This window comes from Kogia breviceps, chromosome 10 (genome assembly GCF_026419965.1).
Source record: "Kogia breviceps isolate mKogBre1 chromosome 10, mKogBre1 haplotype 1, whole genome shotgun sequence".
NCBI lineage: Eukaryota > Metazoa > Chordata > Mammalia > Artiodactyla > Physeteridae > Kogia > Kogia breviceps.
Genome location: NC_081319.1, coordinates 47742428 through 47757277, shown reverse-complemented (window position 1 = coordinate 47757277; position 14850 = coordinate 47742428). Strand labels below are relative to the sequence as shown.

Below are 14850 nucleotides of genomic sequence, written 5' to 3'. Positions count from 1 at the left end.
AAATCATAGGGGATGAACATGTGAAGGAGTAAGGAGCTCAACAGGCTTTCAGAAAACTTAGGTTCCTTCTTCATCCTAACACCAATTCTGATGAATGTCATTTCTGATACAGTGAAGTCGGCTTTCAAAATTATTCCTTTAACGCACAGTGTCATCAGTCACAATGCTTTTGTTGTGACTCTCCTTTTGTTGGAGACTTGGTTAATTTCCCAGTAAGCCGAGACACTCACGTCCATGGTCCTCAAATGTTTTGGTCTCAGGACCCCTTTGCACTCCTAAAAACTGAGAACCTCGAAGAGCTTTTGTTTATATGGGTTATAGCTATTGATATTTACCATAGTAAGAATTAAAGCTGAGAAATTTCTCCACTATATTGTAAAATAATGTTTATTTCTCTTTATGTTTAAGAAATCCTTTCATTTTCCTGATCCATTCTGCCTTCTCACATCTCTTAAAATTTATTGAGAAAAAGTTATTTTCATGCATATTAATTTGTTTTTTTATAAACCTGTAAGAAGGTTCTTACTTTGTTTTTAGTTAGTGAAGTCTATGTTACTAGATTATGGAATTGGAAGGGCCCCCTCTAATGAAAGCTTGGATGTGATGAAAAGACAGCAGCTATCAGCATAAACCCAAACATCCCACACAGTCCAAGTGTAAACACTTTCCTCTGCAATTTGAATTATCTTGGACAACTGTGATTTGAATACGTTAGAATAGAACATATAAGTACTATCTGTATTCTGCAAGCCCAGGAAAAAGGTGCTGTTATGGTACCCAAATGGTCATTTGGTTCAATATAGGTGAAAGTCCTGATAATGATGGCTGAAAACAACAAAACAAGCTACAGCAAAGAGTAATAGAAGTTTAAGCTCCAGGCCAGATGACAATATCTCAGGGTTCTTGTAATACAGAGTCCCATGACTGAATCACACCACCCCCTCCTTAGGGTTGTAACAGCTGTTAAATCTATTTTTATAATAGATAAAGATTCAGCATGTATCTTTATACAACTGTGATTTCTAAGTTTATGAAAACATTTAAAAAGTCATGTTATATAGTGACTACCGGTAATAATACTGTATTGCATTTTGAAAGTTGCTTAAAGAGTAGATCTTAAAAATTCTCATCACAAGAAAAAAATTTTTTTGTAACTATGTATGGTGACAGATGTTAACTAGACTTATTGTGGTGATCATTTTGCAATGTATACAAATAATGAATTATCATGTAAAACACTTGGAACTAATATAATGTTATATGTCAATTATACCTCAATTTTAAAAAAAGAAAAAAGATCATGCTATATAACATAGAATAAAAGAATACAACATTTATTTTTTATCTCCCTTCCTCTTTTTAAATTTAAGTACCAGTCTTACATGATTGGGAAATAATTATTTTTTATATATTATGGGCATAGGAAAAGTATATTTTTCACAAGCCTATTATGTTAAAAAAAACTATTATGCTAAAAATATCAGTATCTAAACTTTACTTCACTATTTTAAACAAGAAATTCATATTGATTTTCTTACATAAACATTTGATTACTTTCATAAAAAGATAACTGAATATTTAGTGAACACAATAATTAAAGATGCAAATATTTAACTGTTAGAAACCTTTACCAAAAGGTAATACATGTTTATTCTCATCTCTAAATTAGGTTTTCTCTTCTTCATTACCTGATATCCGAGAGCTGCAACTGATGGGACAGTTCATCTTTTAAACGATCTAGTTCTTTTCTAAGTGGCAAACTATTCTTCAGCTTTTTAACAGCACTTTTCCCATTGTTATCTAACCAGGATCTAGAAAGAAAAAAACAGAGATACACACTTTGCAATACTAACTCTAATGCAAACATTTCTACTATTGAACGACGCGTTCATTGACTTAAAGCAGCCCCAGTGTTAAACCGAGTTTACCATCAAACATTTATCAAATTATAAGTACTGCTGCCAAGTCTATTCATTTAGAGTAAATACTTCTAAAATAGGTTTCTTGGAGAACTGCCAGCATCTGTTAAATCATATTCTACTTATGACAACTTCCTTTGTCTATCAAAAAAATTCAATTTAAATTACACCAAGCCTGTTGCTAGGTTTCCAAAGATGGGATGATTTTTAAAGAATTAAAGATACTTCGAACCTCACTTAACGTTCATTGCACTTTTAGGCAGGCTATACTAGACCGTCACTTACATCAGTCATCTACAGGCGACCTTTTTCCTACTGGAGCAAATGAGCAGATGATGTTCTAGTGCAGCCAGATGGTGAAAAAGTCAATTCAGAAGACGCACCTAATGGTACTGGTGACATTTAAAAGGCAGTATTTCCTGATGAAGGGACTTGCGAAGGTAACTTTGTGGATTCTAACTGGGTAGATCCAGTCTCTTCCTTTGTTTTCGTCTTGGTTGTTAGCACCCGGAGCTCTCCCTGCTCACCCGCTCAGCTCTGTCCAAGCGCTCCCACTGCTCAGACCTTACCAGTCTCGGTGTCTCCGTCCACATGCTCCTGTCGGGTGGGTCTGTTTGCCCCTCGGTTCCTTTCCACCCAACCAAATGCCCAGCTCTAGTCTCACCTCTCTCCACCTTTATTTTTTTCCCCTATCAACTACATCATTGGCTCAGCAGAAAAGATGTTCTTTTAATTCTGCATTTCTTAGAACGTTTACCTCAATGAAGTCTTAAAAGAGAAAATAAACATCAAAGTCGGCATAAGGATTAGAAGGGGAGAGCTTTCCGAAAAGAGCTGAGGGCAGCCCGGGTGGCCTCATACCGAGCAGCACGGCCCCTTGGGAGGTTAGGTTATCACTTCCTTGGTGTTATAATGGTCATGGCACAAGGGATGCTGGCTGTCGCTCAGTCTCTAGTCCCCTAGGGGAGTCTGGACAAACGAGAGGCCTGGGTGGTGCCTAGGAGGCTGAATGGCTGCTGCAGGAGTAGGCAGGGCAGAATGGCAAGGTGACTCGGGGATCAGAGGAACATTTTGGGTCCAAGATGGTAGTGGTGGAGTGGGCCCTGGGTACAGCCGTGCAAGAGAAAGCTCCAGACAGTTAGGGGAAAAAGTGTCTAAAGCACCCCATCCCCAGGCCACCTGACACCCGCTGTGGGACACCTGTCAGTGATTGATGGTCAGGTGTTAGGAAAACTGCAGAAGGGCTCATGTGTCCATCTCAAAAGTGCTTGCCAAATAAACCTTTTTAAGGTTCCTTAATTATTAAGTCACTTCAAAGGTTTGAGATGTTGTGATCTAAAACATTTAAAAAATAATCAAGTTCCGGGAATTCCCTGGCAGTCCAGTGGTTAGCCCTCCCGTTTCCACTGCAGGGGACACTGGGTTCTATCCCTGGTCGCAGAACAACCATCCCGCACGCTGCACAGCGCGGCCGCATAAATAATAATAGTAATCAAGTTGAAACTCTCAGAACCAATCAAATCATTATGCATGCATCAAATATTTATCCTGAAAGCCCAACAGTGTGTTGTGTTGGGAATATAAGGAAGATACATCCAGTAAGGAATAGAGAGAGAAGCAACTGGAAGAGAATATATGAGCTTCTAGGAGAACAGAGGAAGAATTAACTAATTCTGCCTGGAAGGTTCTATAGAGCAGGTGATATGTGACCTGAACCTGAGAGATGGACCAGATTTTTCCAGGCAGATTAGTGAAAGGAAAGGGCATGCCAACCACGCCAGTGCACAGGGAAGTATAAGATGAACCAACGTGCCCAGATCACACGATGCCTAGAGGGAGGTGGGTGTGAGATGAGACTGGAGGGGCACGTATGTGTGTGTGTGTGAGATTATAAAAGGTCTTACACATTGGGATAAGGAATTGGGACCTTTTCCTCTGACTAAAGATGTTCCACTTTTTTTTTTTTGGCCATGCGGAGGGGCTTGCAGGGATCTTAGTTCTGGAACAGGGACTGAACCTGTGCCCCCTGCAGTGGAAGTTCGGAGCCCTAACCACTGGAACACCAGGGAATTCCCTATAGTCCACATTTTTTTGACTCACTAAATGTGTGAAGTCATTAATAATTCTTCCTACTCTCCCTTTAAGAATACTGGTAGTGATGTTATTTCTGTTTTCTGTGTGAGAAATAAGAAAATAATATCTTACTTTATATCATGACTATTAGCTATTACAATTTTTCAACCTTTTCCTCATTTATTAAGTCATATGTGTTAATTTACTTTAAATTATGTAATAGAAAGGATGATTTTTTGACAAATGAATTACCAAATGGCATACTATGTTGGGTTTGGGGACCAAATGTCTTAAACTGTAGAATGAAATATAATCTTATGATTATATATTCATATCCTGATTGTTGGAATTCTTACATTTAGTGTATAAAATTTAACTGATCTAGTTTAACAATTTTTGTGTTTTGTGTCTAAACACTGAGATAAAAATGAAGGGTCTACACATGGCATTTTTTTTCTATCTATCTATCTATCATCTATCTATCTATGTAGATATTAGATCTATCTATAGATATAAAGACAAAGATACATGTGTCCTAGCTCTGGCCACTGAGAAGTTCAGTAGCAATTGAGACATGCACCACCCAGATCTTGGTTTCTAAAAATCATTCCCTCCTAAAAAGAACAAGAGCTTCTCGGCAAAATGGTTCAATCAAACACCGGGCCAGGGAAAGTCCAGATGAGCCCTGGAACACCTTGGTGAACCAGGAAGTAAGAGAGTTCTCAAAGAATGATGGGGACATAGGAGCAGGCTTGAAGGGATGATACGGTTAGAAAATTGCCATTTGGCAGCCATCATCATAATATGTGACTGAGGCAAAAATCATCAATGAGCACGAGAGCTCAGGGGTTTCAATATTCAAAAGATATTGACAGAGCCCTAAGTATCTGCTCCAAAGAAACGAACTGAAGGGAAAAATAGTTCCTTTACTCAGGAAAAAACTGGGAGACACTACCTTAATCAAATGATCCAAGTTAATATCACTAGTAATGGTATAATCAACATCATATGCCTCCTATATAACATTGGAAACAACACACTTCACTTTCCGGTTATTCCAGCCAAATATGAATAACCTGACTCTATAATTATGAGAAATACCAGATAAACTCAAAATACTCAAATTGAGGGACATTCTACAAAATAACAGCAAGGTAATGGAAGACAAGAAAACACTGAGGAACCACTCCCGATTAAAGGAGGTTACAGAGACTAAAGTTATGACTTATAATTTGACAAACAATGACTTAGCCTATAAATAAGGAGAAGACTGAATAAGTGTATGATATGAGTTAAAGCATGATTATAGCATTTCCAAATATCCTACAGAAATAATTCCAATATTGTAATTATCCAATGTGGCATTTTGTGGACACTAAGAGGATTCAGAGCTTAGACAATGAAAGTGAAATAAAACTTTGTGTGCAAACTTCAAATAGAAAAAATGGAAGTCTGACATTTACTAATATCTCAGTAGTTAACGGAATAGCATTTCAATGGTCTTTCTATAGTTCAGTGACAATTTTTTTTCAGTGGGATAGACATTACATATGGGAAGTTTTGTTTAGATACAAATGGATCTTGTCTCCTTGCAAACACAAATTCTATAAATGCAATACATTTTAGTTATAAAATTATTTGATAATCAGAATATATGCAAAATATGGAAATACTAAAAGCTACAACAAAAGTAGCATTTTCTAATTTTTTTTAGTCTGGCATATTCTTTTTATTATAGTATATAATTAGAAAACCTTACATATTAAACATTTCATTATAGTGTTTTTATCACTATAAAGTGATTTTACAGTAAGATAAAGCACAATTTGCTGAGAAGTTCAAAATTACACAGCATGTCCTAAAATGTAGATTGAAATGTAACTGCCAGATATAAGAAGAAAATAGGTTAAATGGAGCTTTTATGACCGGATAATTCTTCTATGTTGTGTTTTTAAAAACTCAACTATTTTCATAATTTCTGTGTTTTATTTCAGCCTGCATGACTCTGAAGAAACATAAGGAAAATTATTTGAAAGTTTACACTAAATAAAACTGTTATATTTTCTTTTTAACATTACATTCTGAAATATTACAAATAACATGCTTTCAATATTAAATTTTGATCAGCTGAATGCAATTTGTAAATCAGGTGAAGATCAATTGGATGTACATTTGCAGAATTATTTCTATGCTCCCTCTGAACTGTATAATTCGGCATGTGCTCCTCATGTGTCGTCTCCTATAACTACATATATAATAAAGATGAGGTAAACAATACAAGAATGAAAATAAAAACCGTATATGGCCAAAATGATCATGGTGGTGAAGAAGTTTTGTCTGAGTTACAGCCCCTAAATCTCCTATGGGACAGTCACTCCATTCATATGGTTTGAAACCTCTCAAATGGTTCAACAATTTTATAATTATTTGCAAGATAATAACAAATTTTAAAAATTAGGACTTCTCTGGTGGTCCCGTGGTTAAGACTCCACACTTCCAATGCAGGAGGCTTGGGTTCAGTCCCTGGTTGGGGAACTAAGATTCCATGAGCCACGTGGTGTGGCAAAAAAAAAAAACAAACTGAAACAAGAAACTGATACAAACACCACTCTGGCTTTGATGACATGAGCCCCTGGAATCCTTACTGGGAAAAACTAACATAAAACAAGACCTTGAACAAAGCCTCATCAGGGTTCCCGCAAGTTGGGCAACATCCATATTCGGGAAAAGGTCAGGATTGGCTGAAAGGGGTGCTGGGCCTGTGTGAACACACTGGACCAGGGAGACCAGGTTAGGTTATGGAAATAAGAGATATGAAATCTTCCAAATTCATACAACTGTCATAACCGGGGCATCGGCCCTCTAAGGCATGCTGGTGAAGGCAACAGATTTTTTTTTTTGCGGCATTTAGTCTATACTGTAATTTACCCAAACGGCCCAAAAAGCAGTATGTATTCCTTTTCTTGCCTTTTTTCAGTGTAGAGCTGTCCTCTCCTATCCTACCCAGCCTGGACCCTCTGCTCTAAAATTATACCTAATAAGCTAAACTCAAACTCTATGAGGTGTGATGATCTGGTTCAGATAAGTCACTAATATCAATGTTCAAGAAATATAACCCAAGGACGTCCAATACAAGCATCAAAAACTAAACAAAACAGAAATCTCTAACTGGTCGATTTTAGAAGAGAAGCTTTGAGTAGGAAGATTTAAGGGGATACCAGTCAACTCTCAATATTCTCTAGCCCAAGAAAAATGTATGGAAGAAAAAGATATGAAACAGCATTACACCAAGAACCAGCCACTACCCTATTCCAGATCTTTTGTAAGCAACTCTAAATACTGTCTGTTTCATTTAGGATAATTCAATATTAATTTTAAATCACAGTTTTAAAGCAAATGCAAGATCTCTCTCATAAACAAGGCTAAAACATGTCATGCTTTTTTGTTGTTAATTTCATTTGTCAAAGCTAAGAAAACAAAGGTTCTATCTGGCTATGAATGGATTTACTTCATTGACAAGATACATAGCTATTGACAACTGAATTTGGATAATAATGATTGATAAATTAGAGAGTTATATTTCCACTGATTTCAATTTCTAAAACAGTGGTCTATTTCATTTATGTTGCTATCTTCTTTAAGAGTAGACAAATCAAAATGATATGTTTTGAGCTTGTCCTGGTAATTGTCAACTTGAGAGCTTGAATTTAAAGCAAAGTATACCTCTGAAGGAAATGAAGAATTCATAGTAACACAACTCATGTACACTGGAAAATTTCCTTAAGACAATGTATCTCTTGTTAAAAACAGCAGATACTTTTAAGTCAACACTAATGAAACTAACAGAGGCACTGTTTTTAAAAAATGGTCCTCTACATTCATTGCTGAGTCACTTCTTCTGCTACCATCTGTATTAAGTTACTTCACATTTCCATATTAAACCTTGAGTTCTCCACACCCAGCCTCCAGCATTTCACATTCACACTTTTCCAACAATTCTTTAATTCAGTGAAATAAAAATGCTGGTTGGGTTTTATGAATCTATGAAGCAGATTAGTAGAAAGATGATTAAAACATGTTCCCTACTCTTAAAAATGCATTATCTAGTAACATGTAATATAATAGAATGTAAGAGTATCTACTTTTATTAAAGACTGAAGAATTTTATTGGATGAACTACATACAAATAAGGAAATCATAAAACTCAGCTTGGACAAGGAACCAGTGGAATAGCACTTATCTTGGTGAATTGGCTTTTCCCAGTTCCAGTCTGTTTTCACTGTTTGCCAGCTGACTAACTCTGAGTTCTGGGTCCCTGGGACAATCTTTTCATGATGGCTACACATCTAGCTCCAGACCAAAATTGTACCCTATGAAACACTCAACTGAACCACAGACTAATTGCTTCTCTGAATTTCTTTAATATGTTATTCTTAAGCCTCTTGATTTAAGGTCCAACAACTCTCATTGTTGCTTTTATGCCTTGACTTCTCCAATCCCACTTTTTTTCTATACCAAAAGGTAGGTCAGACATTCCCAAGTTTTTGTTCATCTGGACACACTGTGAGATAATGAGAGCAATGGGTATAAGCAGAAGTTTCATGGGCTGCATCCCAGTGCATGCAAGGCTGAGACCCTCTCTTCTAGCTCATGTTTTTTGTTTTTTTCTGTTTTATTTTTGGCTGCGTTGGGTATTCGTTGCTGCACGCGGGCTTTTCTCTAGTCACGGCGAGTGGGGGCTACTAACTACAAATAAGTTTAAATAAAAACTCGTACATACGTTAGGGTTGTTTCCATTCTCCAGACTTGCTCGAGGTGTTCATCAGGGTCCTTGAATCCAGTAAAGGAGTAGTAAGACTTGTCCCATTTGATGGGCCTGTCAGATATCCTTTTGGCCTCTTTGAGAGGCTGGGGGTGCACATTAGTATTCAAGCTTTGGATATGTTCAATAGATAAACTGCAGGAGTTGAGAATATATAACACTGTGCTTAGCAGATCTCTGGTGTGCAAAGTAAATTTGACTGCTCGAAATCCTAGAGAATATAATTCCCCCAAACAGTTAATACAGATGATTATTTGCTTTACTTGAAAAACATTTCTTTTCATACAACATTTATAGAATCAAAATCTTTAAAACACTCCATTACTGATTAAAATTCATCCTACTGGAAAATCATCTGTAAACGGAAAACTACATCCCTTCTCCAAAACGGTACCACACTACCTCCATCTTCATGAGGACCTCTGTCAGCTCCCTTTTCTAGTTTGGCACCAGTGACCAAACCCACCCCAGCCCAAGAAGGGGATTGAGAATATTTTCAATGCTGTTCATAAATTTGGTCTCTACAGTCTAAGGGATGGAAAAGCTCTCCTATGAGCAAGTGTCCACCAGAGAGGGTGTCCAGCACTAAAGAGAAGGGGGAGGGTGGAGGTAGGGGGAGGGTGGGGCAGGCTGCCCTGCGACAGAGGTTCAAGGAGGGGGGTCATTCCAGTCTCAGGGGTCACAGAAACCCATCTCAAATTTTCTCTACGGTTGAAAGAGACTGTCCTCATACTCCCCCATCCAACTAGCTAGGGACACAATACTTTCAGAAGTGACTCAAAGTTTCCCAATCTTTTAAAAGTTAGCACTTCACAATCTGACTTTAATGCAAGTAGTCACTGGGCTCAGGGTAGTAATCTAACTTACGTCAACAGCAGGAAATCTACTGGTTCCCCTGCACCTTTATTGGGTATTAAACATGGCGCTAGTTGAATTTACATAACTTTTCAATGAACACTCTCACCAGTGCCATTATTATCTCTCTTTTCAAACGTGATGAGGCGGAGGTTCAAGGAGGTTAAGAAGCGTGAAGTGAGGGCTTAAATCTGAGCTGCCACCAAGCCAAGCATATTCCCCATTATAACATGCTGACTCTCTTTTCTTTCTTTGGAAAAATTTTTTAATTGGTTTTGAACATTATACAAGTGTGATATAAGTACATCCTTCTTGTAAAATTATATAAACAAAGTAAAAGTCTCCTGTTGACAGGCACACAACCTCACAGTTTCACTAGACGTGACCCTATTAACATTTAGGTACACAAGCATTTAGAACTGCACCGTATAATACGGTAGTTACTAGCCATATGTGGCTATTTATTGGTAAAAGTAAATTGACTGAAATTAAATAAAATTTAAAATTCAGTTCCTGGTCATACTAGCGTCACTTCAAGTGCTCAGTAGCCACATGGGGCTGGTGCCAGCTGTACCAGGCAGCGCTCATACAGAACAGCTACGTCACCGCAGCAAGCTCTCTTGGACAGCAGTGCTCTAGACCTTTGCTATGTGCTTTGTGTGTATGTTATATATGAGATATACGCTTATGTGTCTGCACGAACACACACCCACTGTGTGAATTGTTCCTTTTTAACACATAAACTGCACCATTCTGGATCTATTACTTTGAACTTGCTTTTGTTATTTAACCTTGGAGACTCTTCCATGATCTGTATGTATACATCATTCTCTTTCTTTTTAGTAGGTCTATACTAATCCACATAATCAATGTAGCACAATTTATTTAACACTTCCAAAACTGATGACTATAAAAGTTGTTTTTAATTTTTCACCATTCCACAGAAGGCCATAATGTGTTTTCTTGTCTTTGCCACCGATGAAAGTCATTGCAATGTACATCATTCTCAGAGATACCTACTATGCCTGCCACATAGATTTACAAAATGTAGAACATGCAAACTAAGAAAGATTTTTTCGTTGAATCATTGATGGTAAAGTGAGAAATACTGGTAGGAAAATTATTCTAGTCAGTTAAAGAGGAAAGGAAAATGCAAATTCCTGCATTTGAGGTTAGGAAAAAATAGTTTATCCTCAGAAGAGGTAAGTCAAGGAATAAATCTCAGTTTCTCTCTTAATTTATCAATTCCATTAATTGTTTAATCCAAGGTAAGGGCTGCTATATAGTGTGGAATGCCTGTACCAGATTGCATATATCCTTTATTGGAAAATATTACCTAATTAATTTAGTTTGCATTTGATTACTGAGGCTAAACGTTTTTGTACCTTATTGGCTATATGTGTATTATTTCCTGAACTGCCGAGACATTGTGTTTGCCCATTTTTGCAACCAGGCTGCTCTGTTTTCTTTTTGACTCCTAAGAACTACTTATATACTAACATTATCTTTTTGTCACTTATGCTGTATGTTTTCTCCCATTTTTAGTTTATTTTTTATAATCTATTTTTATTTAACAAATGGTTCAAAGTTAACCATTAACTGAAAGTAGAGTATTCTTCTCTTTACTCAGCCAGAGCTGACGACAGCTATTTGTTTTAGCATTAGTTCACAGAAAGCTCTTAGTAAATCTTTAAACTGTTTTAAAGTTCATTCTAAAAATAAAGTTATTTCCTCAAGGATCATGAAAAGGATGGAGAGACCCACAGTCATCCTTAGTTTAAAGTATCACTGGACCATGGGTAAAGCAGTGACAAAGGACAAAACAGAAGGCCGTACATGAAGACTGATCAGATTTTAGAAACAGCATGAGGCTGGAGTTAAAGGGTTCAAGACCCCTATTCTGTCTCCATGGTCCTGGGACATTACTAAGTTACAACTGGGCTAATACTACCTTCCTCACAGGGTACTTTGAGGGCTAAATTAGAGAATGTGTAAGCTGTATTTTTAAAAATATAAATTGTTACATAAAACAGCACTGAAATAGGAAGGGGACAAATAGGAACACTTCAGTTTTCTAGTCAGAAAAGTTTAAACATAAAAAATGGCTCATCATGGGGCTTCCCTGGTGGTGCAGTGGTTGAGAATCTGCCTACCAATGCAGGGGACACGGGTTCGAGCCCTGGTCTGGGAAGATCCCACATGCCGCGGAGCAACTGGGCCCGTGAGCCACAATTACTAAGCCTGCGCGTCTGGAGCCTGTGCTCCATAACAAGAGAGGCCGCGATAGTGAGAGGCCCGCGCACTGCAATGAAGATTGGCCCCCGCTTGCCACAACTAGAGAAAGCCCTCGCACAGAAACAAAGACCCAACACAGCCATAAATAAATAAACAAATAAATTTTAAAAATCTTAAAAAAGAAAAAAAAAGGCTCATCCAACACATGCAACCAGGAACAGAATCTAACTCCAGGAAAACACTCAATTAAATGATATTATTTTCTATGACAAGGCTTCAATCTGAAGGTCTTCTAGCAACGTAAGACAGATTGGACACATCACACCAAGCCTGCAAGGGACACACGAGAAATAAGAAACATACCGGAAGTGCTGAAGTGTTCCTGGCCATCAGAGGAGTTCTGGTCTGTTTCTCTTACATAAAACATAAGCTGGGTTGGTTTCAAAGACTTGAAGCCTGGTTTCTGGAGGTTTTCTAAGTAGGCACTTAATCTCTTAAGAGAATTTTCATTGACTTCCTGGAAAAAAATATTAAGAGGCATTTATACACAAAAGAGAACAAGGAAACATCAGAAATTATATTCTGAACTTTTAAACACATTATTGAGTGTATTAAAGAATTTAGTATTAAAAAAGGGTGGGATTTCATAGCTCCTCAGTACAAGATAAAATTGGATCCACACCTCACAACATGGAACTCCATAGGGATGAGATGTAAAAAAAAATGTGGCCATATAAGTACTAGAAGAAAACATGGCAGAGTTTCTTTATAACTTAGATGTGGAAAAAGCCTAACTATGACTGAATATCCCAGGTAATGAATGATTGATAAATCCAATTACATAAAAAATTTTAAAAACTTAATATAGCACAGGGAACTATATTCAATATCCTGTGATGAACCATAATGGAAAAGAATATAAATACATATATATGTATAACAATCACTGTGCTGTACAGCAAAATTAACACACTGTAAATCAACTATACTTCAGTTAAAAAAAATTAAGAAAAGAACACATAAAAAAACCACACACACACACACACACACACACACACACACACACACACACACACACACACACACACACACACACACACACACACACACACACACACCAAGCAGTCTACAGATAAAAACCGAGTAGAAGAAAATATTTGCAAGTTCTTTCTTTCTATTTTTTTTTGGTCGCCCTGTGCAGCTTGAGGGATCTACTTCCCCGACCAGGGATTGAACCCAGGCCCACTGCAGTGAAAGCAACAAGTCCTAACCACTGGACCACCAGGGAATTCCTCAATTTGCAAGTTATTTCATAGCAAAGAGCTAATATTTCTCCATATAAAGGGCTCTTAAAATGCCCTTTCAGAGATTGGTTGAATTATGGTATCTTCATTCAATGGAGTGCTACACAGCCAAAAGGAAAAAAAAGGGAAAGAATATGACACAGATGGTATTTAGGAATGTACATAGAGTGATCTCTAGGATGTACTGTTAAGTGAAAACAGAAATGTCTTTTAGTGAAGGAACAGCTCCAAGAAATGGCATAAATAATAACTGTGTTTCTTATCCCTGTAGGTCTCTTCTCAGAAACACAGTGTGATCTGAAATTAGGAACAGTTTGTTTGTTTTTGTTTGTTGAATTTATTACAATATACCGCTCTCAGCTAGATTGTGTTGGGGGTTTGATGATTCACTAGAAGGATTTACAGAATTCAGAAAAACTGTTATACTCACAGTTACAGTTTATAACAGCAAAAGGATACAGATTAACATCAGCAAAGGGAAAAGGCATGTAAGGTGGAGTCCCGTAGGGACCAAGCACAAGGTTCCAGTTGTTCTCTCCCAGGGGAGTTGTACAGACAGTGCTTAAGCCCCCAGCAAGGACCTGTGACAACACATGAGAAGTGCTGCCAACCAAGGAAGCTCATCCAAGCCTTGGGGGCCAGGGCTTTTACTGGGGCACTACATGCCCACATGACTGACCATAGCTATTCAGTCTCCAGCCTCCCCAGAGGGCCTCAGACATGAGAAAACAGGCATTCACCATAAAATACACTGTAAGCATAAACTATCTGGTGTGGCCCAAGGCCCCAGCACACAAAAACATTCTTATCAGGCAAGGATATCCCAGGGGCTCAGAGCTTATCTCCCAGGAGGCAGTGAAGGGCCAGTACTGAAGCCAGGCATTTCTTTGCAACAAAGCAACCCAAGCCTGCTGAGTTCACCTTTTATAGCACACAGAAGTTTTAGTAAAAAAAAAAAAAAAAAAAAAAAAAAGGTACACTGGTAGAGGAGGGAAACCAGTCACCTAGTACTAAGCTTAATTTTTCCTCACACGTTGGATTTAAAAACTTTAAATTATTAAACATTAAATTGTTTTAATTTATGACATCCCCAATAAGTTGTATTAAATTATTACATCTCCAAGGTAGTATTTTTCTGTTGATTCAATTTACTAATTACTTAAAAAGGATCTGACTTCGAATAGCCTATATATATATGTGTATATATATATATACACATATATATATACACATATATCAACTATCATAAACAGAATATTTTCCTAAAGCAAAGAAGCAAAACTGATTTATTTTCCATGGCAAGTAGAAAAAAGCAATACAGGGAATTCCCTGGCGGTCCAGTGGTGAGGACTCCTCGCTTAGTTGGGGAACTAAGATTGTGCAAGCTGCAAGGCATGCCCCCCCACCCCCTAAAAAGGGGGAAAAGCAACACAATAATGTTCTAATTTTCAAGAGTTTTAAATTCCTTTCCATGTTAAACCAGGTGTCAATGTTAAGGAGATAAAAGGAACCAATGAAATTATTCCAAAGCATCTGGCTTTGTAATATATTATCTAACATTAAAAAATAGTGACCTTCCTAACTAAGTTCATCATGAGTTTGTATTACTTGAGCAGACATTAACTGATGATATAGGGAAGTG

The 14850-nt window shown here is 37.4% G+C and overlaps 1 protein-coding gene across 7 annotated transcripts in view; it reads right to left on the bottom strand.

Moving 5' to 3' along the window:
* TCAIM (T cell activation inhibitor, mitochondrial) overlaps positions 1–14850 on the bottom strand; it is a 38135-nt gene that overhangs the window by 14724 nt on the left and 8561 nt on the right. For all 7 annotated transcript variants that reach the window (XM_067005655.1, XM_067005657.1, XM_059077359.2 and 4 more), the window contains exons 4-6: positions 12268–12421; positions 8773–9025; positions 1689–1811 (exon numbers count right to left, since the gene is read on the bottom strand). In XM_067005655.1, coding sequence (XP_066861756.1) covers positions 1689–1811; positions 8773–9025; positions 12268–12421 — 530 coding nt within the window. The remainder of the gene's footprint in view (positions 1–1688; positions 1812–8772; positions 9026–12267; positions 12422–14850) is intronic.